General features: G+C 38.5%; 1 protein-coding gene across 2 annotated transcripts in view; it reads left to right on the top strand.

Annotated features, from left to right (window-relative positions):
- Positions 1 to 1,486: 1,486 nt before the first annotated feature.
- WDR11 (WD repeat domain 11) overlaps positions 1,487 to 9,846 on the top strand; it is a 41,983-nt gene continuing 33,623 nt past the window's right edge. For both annotated transcript variants that reach the window (XM_062580326.1, XM_062580325.1), the window contains exons 1-4: positions 1,487 to 1,647; positions 2,696 to 2,807; positions 4,209 to 4,362; positions 8,465 to 8,638. In XM_062580326.1, coding sequence (XP_062436310.1) covers positions 1,562 to 1,647; positions 2,696 to 2,807; positions 4,209 to 4,362; positions 8,465 to 8,638 — 526 coding nt within the window. In that variant the 5' untranslated portion in view covers positions 1,487 to 1,561. The remainder of the gene's footprint in view (positions 1,648 to 2,695; positions 2,808 to 4,208; positions 4,363 to 8,464; positions 8,639 to 9,846) is intronic.

The following is a 9,846-nucleotide window of genomic DNA, read 5'->3' as shown; positions in this document are numbered from 1 at the left end:
GGTGTTGCCTTCAACTGGTGGCAAAGAGGAAGGAACAAAGCCAATCTTATATTTCTGCGAACACTGAGATGTGTTTTGGGATCAGATTTTGAGGGAAGGCATTCCAGCATTAAACGGTTGCCTTAAAACTGCATTGAGTCATGTACTGTGTCTCAAGGGCAAATTTCTTTAGAAGAGAGTAGGAAAAGACATCAGCTGCAGGTAGTTTCTTGAGTTCCTCCTTTTACAAATTCAATTGTGACTGATAAGAAAAAAGAAGAACAAGCCTTACTGCACTTTTTGTAACAAACTGGCACCACTGCATTTCAAAAACATATAGCCGACATTAGGATCTTGCCAACTCTGGCCATCTAGTGGCATCTTTTTCACTACAAAAAATATCAGTCAAACAGTTAATAGTCATCCCTATTTTGAAGAGAAGCAAAACCTGCAAACAACACATGTCAACTAAAACCAAGAAAGCTTGCCTGAAACTATCTGAATCTGGCCATCTTACTAACATTGTGGCACAGAGAATGTATATAGCTTCCTCCAGTTCATTAAAAATACTGGAATTCCAACCTTTTTTTATGTTCAATACAACCATATAAAACAAACTGAGCACATGGTGTCTGCTGACTGTTCCTAGGTTTTGGCAGGGATCACGAAATATAACTTCAAAGAAATGGCAAATTTTGTTGTTCCAGTTTGCCTGAAAAATTCCAGATGCTTCAGTTCTTTGCAGCTTGGTGCGTTCCTGCGCAAACACACAACGTGTGCTTGTGTATTGTTCTTGCATTAGGGTATGTCTGTCTGGATGTCTTTGCCAAGCAGGAAGGACAGTTTGGAAAATGAGCAGATTGGAGCGTGGGTAACACAAGGTAGGACTCAGCACCTCATGGTGAAAGGGTTTTGTCCGTTTTGGGCGAAGGAGCAGCAACACTGTGATTACTGCAACAGAGCTGTTGCTCTTGCCTTTCTCTATTTAGCAGGTAACTTTGGAGAAGAAATGAGTGTGATGAAAAAAGTTAGCTGGATCCAGTAATTGGTGCTGCAGCATGGAGGCACCCAGAGATCCAGCACGAAGGGGTTTTGATGTGACAGATACTTTGACAGATACTCTTTAGATGGGAACCTTTGAGGGAACAGCTGGACATTTTTGTGTTTACGTAACTTTTGGTGTTGTGTTTGCGGACTAGGAGGAGGCACATCGTTTCCCAGAGGCGTTCAGCAGAGGCAGGCTGAGGCCAGGAGATCCCTGCGGGTGCTTTCCGTGCCCAGGCTGTAGGATCGGAACTTAGGGAGGATCTGAATTCCGTGCCCCAGGCCCGGCGGTGCCAGCCGGGCTACAGCATCGGCAGAAATTGGCCCGGCCAGCGCAGGAGGCCCAGCGCGGGCCCTCACCGCGGCGGCGCGCCCGGCGGCCGCGCGGAACTCGCGCTCTGGCGCCGCGGGGCCCACCCGGAGCCCGGCGGCACGGACCGGCGACGCACCGCCGCGGCGGCGCTTCCTGCGCGGCGGCGGCGGCGGCGCTGGGCAAAGCCGGAGCGCGCTCGGCACTGCCGCTCCCCGCCCGCCGGCCATGCAGCCCTTCACGGTGAACATCAAGCTGTCGGCGCGGACCCTGACGGGCGCTCTGAGCGCGCCCAACAGGGGGGCGGCGGACTGGTGAGGGGCCGGGCCGGGCCGGGCCGGGGCGGGGCGGTCGGCCTGGGCCCGGGGACGGCCCGGCGTCTCTGCAAAGCTTCCTGCTAGCCAGAGGGCCCCGTAGTTAAAAGCTTTAAGCTGAGGCTTACGTACAAGTACTGTTAGGCACTGGGCAAACTTACGAGAGCCCCCTCTCCTCTTCTGCCCTCTCTGTTCCTGCAGAGGCCAGCAAAGCATAGGCAGGGAGCAGTGGAGTTTGAGCTGCCCGGTTCCCAAGCAAGGACAAAGCCAGGTCTTTAGAAGGGTTTATTTTATTTTTATTCTGGTAATATTTGTTTCTGGACTTGTAAAGGACTTGCTGATGTAACAAACCATTGAGATTTGAGTGGCTTCTTCTGGTTTCCAATATTGGTCTTTTTTTCAGTTACATTTTGAGTAGTATACAAACCATAAATACATTGGTTTTCATATTTATCGACAAGTTCACCCAACTGTTCTGGGAAACATTAACCTAAGGCTGCTGAATCTGAGGCAGAGAAATTAAAACTTTTTAAAAACTATGACCTTTAAGTTTGTCACCTCTCAAAGAACATTGCCTGAAATTCTCTCTTCTATTTTTACTCTTTGATTTTCTTCCTTGATGTTCTCCCTTGCTTAGTCTTCACCACAGCTGTATGATTGTCGTCAACTTGTGAGGTCGAATAGGCCTCAACAGATTTTTCGTGATTTCTGTAACCACTCATGCACTGTTTCAAAAAAAAAAAAAAAAAAAAAAAAAACTTATCAGCTTGTTCATTTATTAAATCTAAGAATTTACAAAAGGGAATGTTTATAGGTAAACACAAAGAGATACTTTGTGGCTTTTTAGGATTACATCAGCAAATGGTTCAGTAGGTGGTGCTGGAATTGCAGTTCATAGTGCTTTGGGGTGTTATGTTACTAAGTGGCTTTTACTGTTTGATACTTGTGTCTAGTAGTACGAATTCATCTTACCAAAACAAGCATTGTTATGGATGTGAACTGATTTTTGTTATTTTTGCCTGTTTGATGATATTGTATGCTATTCTAGGGGTTGGCAAGGTTTGATTGCATATGGATGTCATTCTCTTGTGCTCATAGTTGATGCCAGTACTGCTCAGACTTTACAAGTTTTGGAAAGACACAAAGCTAATGTTGTCAAGGTGAGATATATGTGTTTTAAGGTATATTACTTGATTATGATGTGTATATTATTATTCTAAATCACTATGAATGTTTGATATTATATGGAACTTGCTTGCCTTTGGCACCTTTTTCGGGTAAGCCTTATCCTTGGCCTTAATTATCCTCAGGGTAGCCTTTACAGTGAATAAAAAAATAAATTCCAGTGTCTAAAATTTTATAAAAAATACCAAATATTTGCAGTAAGGAGGTAGGTGCTGTAGTGACAACTTTGTTTTAAAATTTTCACTTAGGTTAAACAGTAGGTTGTATCAAAATCAGTTTGTTCCATCAATTTGATGTGCTTCAGCTACATTTTCAAGTTTTGAGAAGTAACTTCATTTTAGTAGAAAACCAAACATTAAAGTCCAAACAGTCTTTATGTAATTTATAAGAGAATTTTACGAACCCACCATCTGGTGCTTTATTAAGAGAAGTAGACTCTAGGAAAGTACTTCCTCTTAGGAGAGTACTTTTACAAAAAAATGTGATTATAGGAATAATTTTTTGATTCATCTCCAAAAATGAGAGGAATGAAATGTACATTTATTCTGATATATTAAGAAACAGGGGTAATCTTGCTCTTTGAATTTGGTGAGATGCAGGGCACAGATTGTTGAAAAATAAGCAGTTGTCACCCCTGTTTCTGGCTAATGCTGCTGTATTTTTGAGTCAGGATGGAGAGGCAATGGTCAACACAGTAAGACAATAATTCCTTCTAGGAGAGGACCAGGGACTCTGGTGGAGCACAGTGTGACTGCAATGAGGAAGGAGAGCTTAAGAGTGTTAGAGCTGCACGTGTTCTGTTTAAGACTTCTCGCTTTTTAGTGTTCATAACTGCTGACAGCTCCACCCTTGGGAATTGATATTTTCCATGCTTGGTATTTGCTTGGAAGTAATATCTATTTAACTGAGGAAGAAATAGCTTTGTAGATTTCTCGTATTGCTTTTCTTAGTATTATATATTTACATTTCACATGTAGATGCTCTCACAGGAAATTTTTTTGTTTGTTTGTTTTTTGAACATTAGGGAGCAGGAATTACAAAATTAAAATTTGCAGGTAGAGGAGACTCTCCCAGGAATTCTTTTAGCGATTCTGGTAGAAATATGCTTTAGCTTTGTAGTTAGAACTTTTTTAAGATTGCTTACTATACCTATGTAATGTTTTGTTTAATTTATTCAGCTATGCTTTTTGAGGTGCATCCTCGTCATACCAGGGTAGATGTAGCAAAACGGTGGCTAGTTTTCTGAATTCAGTTGTAAATCTAATTGATTTTTCAAGGTAGTGCTGCATAATGATAATTCTTAAATATATGCTTACACAGACATCATTAACTGATGAGTTATTTAGCCTTTGACCAGTTTTCATCTGTATCTTCAGGTTAAATGGGCTAAAGAAAACTACCATCACAATATTGGCTCTCCATATTCTTTACGTTTAGCTTCTGCTGATGCTACTGGAAAAATAATTGTTTGGGATGTGGCAACAGGAACAGCTCGTTGTGAAATACAAGAACATGCAAAACCAATTCAAGGTAATGATAATCGGTGATGTTTGTATGGAAGTTACTTTAGGAAGCCTTAGGTAAAAGTCTGTCAGCTAGGATTTATAAATTATGCCTAGTTCTGCCATTGAGTTTTACTGTTGGGGTTATTCACCTTCTGTACGTTTATTTACTCATCTTCTGTGTAAGACATAATGTCTCCCAGAGTGAAGCTGTGTTAATTCATTATGGTAGTATCTTCTAGGTTATTTTGACAAAAAGTTGCAAACTATTTTTGTTAATGTTACTGACTGAAATCATAAAAGTAACTGTCAAGTACATCTTCCTGTTTTTGAATTGGAGATCTAGAGCAGCCTGCACTCCATCTGAATATTAGTGCCATTTGTAGAGGTGTAGTATTTTTACAGCATTGCATTACTGTAAGTTAGAGTTTTGATTGTGCACTTTGATAATGACTACTTTGATAATTATTTAGATGATTCGTTACATAGCTACTGCTAGCTAGAAATAATAGCCTTATAACATAAATTTGCAATGTAACCATAAAGAGAAGTTGTTTTTTTTCTGAGCATCTGTGCAATTGGCAGTTAATGGGAGCAGTGATGCTTTTCTATGCATAGGTAGCAATAATAGAGATAAATGTGAAGAATTAGCAACTGAACAGTCAAGAGAAAAAGTAAGTTTTGGATGGATACAAATGTTTTCTGCTTTCATTTAGGAAGATAGCTTACTAGTGGCATTTGCTTCTTATGATTCTGCTTTATATATGGTTGCCCAGTGCAACTGGGATGGTTTGGAAAGTACCCAAGAAATTCTGCCTGAACAGTTTGGGGCAGCTGGGTATTTGAAGATGCTTTATCTTGTTTGCATAAAAAAAGACTGTTTCAGCATATGCTTATTCTCAACATATCTCTAGCTTTTAAAAATGTACACATTTCACAAATTTTGAGAGGAAGTAGGAAAGAAGTGGGGGAAAAACAGCCTAATCATTTTTGATGTTGGAAGCTATAGAGAATTTATGCTCACTTATGCTAGGGTAGAAATCTCTAGAAGTTTGGCCTGGCATAGAAGGTAGTGGTATTTTAATTGGGCTTAAAGGGGAGAGAACAGAAAATTTAGCCATTAACCTGATATAACACAACTAAGAGAAGGTGGGAAAAGAGCAATATTTCTCCTGGCTTCTGTTTGTGTTCTTCCGTTAGTGGGGTGAATGCTCGCTTTCATTAGTTAGCATCTTGTACTTCATCAGTACAGAAATTGTAGTAGTGGTTAGAACAGGGAGTCAAAAGATCTAGACTTTCTTCCTAGTAACATCAGATATCCATTATCATCTTTATTATCACTTTAATTGGTGCAGTTTGTAGTTGATAGTACTACTCTTCTACTATCGCAACACTTGATTTGGGAGGGACAGACTTGTGATAAACGTTTTTCTGCGTATTGGAAACACTTACAACGGATCTCTCCAAGAGCTGGCTAGAGTACCGGTTAGCTTTGTAAAGGACATGCTACTGTGGCTGGACTGTTTCCAATACCTGAGCTGCTGCTGGGACTAGACTGCAGTCAACGTTAGACCAGCTATTTTGAAGTCAATTGGGAAGGATAACTCTACAGGTGCAGCAGCATTTACATGCTCTGGGTGTATGGTGAATTTTTTGTTTATTGCTGCTGTTGTCTATTAGCAACATATCTGCAAATTATTTCTGAAGTAAAACTTAGATTACCTTTCCTTTAGAAAAAACCCTACGATAGTGATTTTTCTAAAATTAATTTATAGTTTATGTGGACTATTTTTAAAAAACTTACCATGACCTTTGCATTTTTCCTGTTTTATTTTGAATTCTGTCATCTGAAAAACCCCTTACAAAATCAGTTTTATACATTATGCTTCTATTTTTATAAACTCTGGGAAAGTAGGTACAGTATAGTAACACTACCTGTAAGTCATATAGTAGGATGCTGAATATTTATTCTTCTTTAAGTGCAATTAATGTTATTAACATTTTCTTGTGTTATAAGTTGTTTCTTATCCCTGACACTGAGTCATTGAATGTTTAATGTGGTTTTACCCATGCCCTATGAAGGTTTCCCTGCCCCCCCAACTTTTGCAGACCTAGTGGAAGCCTTTCAGTGTGTAATTCTATTGGGTGGGGAAAAAATCAATAAGCAACAGAATTAAAATTGTATTTTTTCCTCAGTCCCTAGTTTTATTTACCAATAGCCTATGACAAAAGCAGCTTGTCAGCTACTTTCCATCTTCTTCTGAGCCTCTGACTGTTTTCTGCAAGCCTGTAGAAAATAGTGGAAATGCAGAGATTCAGCACTGGAGTGATCTGTCAGCTCTTTGTATGTTGTCTGCAAAGGTTTCATAGGATAAAAGCTGGAGCTTTGCTGCTTCAGTGACAAGAAAAGTAGTGCTTCATTGTAAGTCATTCTATATTTGATCCAAAGCCTTCATTTGGTGGAGAAGGAGTTAACAGTGTGGGTACACACAGTATGAACAAAAGGCTGAAGGGTTTTTTTTGCTGCCTTTCTGAAACCCAATGAGAAACACTTACCAGATCTGAAAAAAGAAAGCTGAGTTGACAAACAGAAAAATGTCTGAGGAGAAAAGGTTTTTTTTTCCACATCCTTAGCTTCTTTACAGCATGTTGCTTTAAATTATGACTTGGTGAGGCTGTGCAGTGGTGGGAGCTGGACTGAGGGTGAGGCTTTGTTCATTGCCTGCTCATCCCTTTCCATTATCTGGTATATTGTCCCATGTAGTGTGCATTGCTACACAGTTTTTGTGTACACAGTTTTGAAAATACATTATACATTCCATTGAGTGTCTTTTGTGTTCGTTTTTTAAAGAGAAAATTGCATATTGAAAACCATTGTCTATGAAGATTTGAATAACTGTTTCTTCTTCTCATCAACTTAGAAATATCTCAGAAGTAATTGATATTTCATGCAAATGATTTATATGCATTTTTATGACGTCCTGATGTTATTTTATTATACATAGCATGTGAAAATTTTATCTTACTAAATTTGTTCTCAATTTGTGTGGTATTATATATTCTGCAAAATTTCAGATTTGTTTGCAGCTTTTATTTTAGTTTGAAAGTCATTTCTGCCTGCCTTCCTTCTTTTCTCTCTGCTTTATTTTTACTTGTCCTGATTAGAGCACATTGTCCAGGTGTTCAAGCAGTGGAGATTTATTCTCATCTGGCAAGTAAATCTAAATGAAGATTACCAAAAGGGTATGGGAAGAGAGAAGCAGAAATTTTCAGAGGGCATCTGAGCACCCCTCTTTGATTATACGTTTCTTTTGGTAACTATATGTACTGTCAGGCTATATACCTGAATAATATTTTGAAATATTGAAGCATTATACGTATAGACTAAAACCAGAATGCCTCTGATATAGGTATAGAGGTGCTAAGGTGAAGCAATACTTTGTAGTATGGGGCAGAATACCTGATCTCCAATTGAAAAAGAATTTACTTGTTTCATTACAGTTTTACTAGTGTAGCTACCTTTGGTTCTTCTGACTGATGTAGCGTAATATAGCTGTTTATCTTAAGTATTTGTTTGGTGATATCAAGCAGTGATAGTCGGCAAGCTTACCTCTTCAGACTAACCATATCACTTAGGCGATGTACTTGTGTACAGGTGTGGTACGGTCGCTTTCATTCTACTTTTGAACTCAGGACTCTCTGTTAAAATTATTTTAAGTAGAAAATGCATTTTCTTCCATATCTAACGCTGACACTATTTCAGTTTTTAAATACTATTTTGGGGTGTTGTATTGTTCTGTTCATTGTGACTCTGTGATAGTTCTGCATACTACAGTGTGTTGTATCATATAGAAATTTCCTGACTGAAAAGACTTGAATCCTTCAGCTGAGATGTGGATTTGCATGTGTGTGGACATGGATAATCCACTGCATTGTTACTTATTACAAATGTAAATTCAGGGAGCAAAATGAATTTATCTTTTGGAGCAAGAAGTAGAAACATGATGTTCATAAGTCAATGTTCATTTCTTTAAAGACAAGGTGTTCTCAGAAGAAGAATATTTTTGAAATAGATCAACTTTAGAAAATCAGTGTCAAAGCTGACTGTTTTTCATTCTTTGTCTTGACAGACATGCAGTGGTTGTGGAATCAAGATGCTTCTAGAGATCTACTGCTTGCAGTTCATCCACCTAACTATATTGTACTGTGGAATGCAGATACAGGCACCAAACTTTGGAAGAAAAGTTATGCGGAAAATATTCTGTCTTTTTCGTTTGACCCCTTTGATCCATCACACTTAGCTTGTAAGTTTATAAAATAGTAATAAAGGACAGTTTTAATACAGCAGGCTAATTTGCACTGGCAGAAATTAGAAAAATATCTGTTTGATGTTATCCAGAATCGTGAATACTTATATTACTACCATTAGATCAAGCTGGAGATGAACATTAAGGGGAGGAAAAGTAGACACACACTAAGAAATACAGCCAGAGATATTGCAAGAGTTTGGTGTGACCTGAATATATGTGACCAGGAAAAATGTGTTAGTTAAATGAAAGGTATTGAGATTAAAGAAATTGATTAGAGATGATAATGCTGGGAAAAATTCTTATGGCAAAGACAGAGGAGTCTTTCATTCATATTAAATTCAAAGATGTTGTTGTGAGAGGGGAAAAGAGGACATTGGTAGGGAAGAGAAGTCAGAGGTCTGAAAAGAAATGTTTGAGATTTTTATAAAGGTGGAAAGCTTGTGAAGAGCAAGCTGGAGGAAGCCAAGTAGAGAAAGTCCTGTTAAGCAGCCATAACAAGTTAGAGAAGCATTGGATGCTGAGAAAGAAAATCCAGTTTGATAAAAGTAGACCAAGAATGCATAGCATCTTGAATGTAAAGGGTTTTGTTTGTTTGTTTGTTTGTTTTATGTAAAAAAGGAATGCAGTGTTATTCTCAGTTTCAAAAGCAATTCAGGTGCCAGGGAGATGCATTGCATATTTATTTATGTTTTAGCAGAAAAAAAAATAAGGAGAAATAGTGAAAATGACCATTTTATTCTTTAATTTAGCTTAATCTCACCTGGTCTGTAATGAGATAAGGTGCAGAACCGAGGCTTTATATTTGTGTTTTTTATCTGCTATACCATTCAAACTGGAAAAGTCTTTTTGTTCATAAACATGTAGAAAAATGTTAGCTGTCTCTTTACAGCTTGATTCAATTTTTATGCTGCAACATAAGTAATAATGATTTTAATGATTCTTTGAGCAGTGCTCTGTGTGAGAACAGAAATGGCGATATAGCCAGTGTCAGTAACCCTGCTTTGTGTTTGTACTGTGAAGCTTAATGAAGAATAGTTGATGACAGAGATTCACTGTATGGAACAAATATGAGAGGACAAACGAAAGGTTTCTGCCAATAATTTCACAGTATTTTTTTTAGTATAGACTTAATTTGGAAAAATGGAATTCTGTGGATTTTAATGAATTGCAGTAGACCATCTGCTACCCTTTCAGTAGAAGGT

The sequence above is a fragment of the Rhea pennata genome, chromosome 7 (genome assembly GCF_028389875.1).
Source record: "Rhea pennata isolate bPtePen1 chromosome 7, bPtePen1.pri, whole genome shotgun sequence".
In the NCBI taxonomy this organism is placed as follows: domain Eukaryota; kingdom Metazoa; phylum Chordata; class Aves; order Rheiformes; family Rheidae; genus Rhea; species Rhea pennata.
Note: the sequence above shows the minus strand (reverse complement) of the source record. Positions and strands in the feature narration are given on the sequence as shown.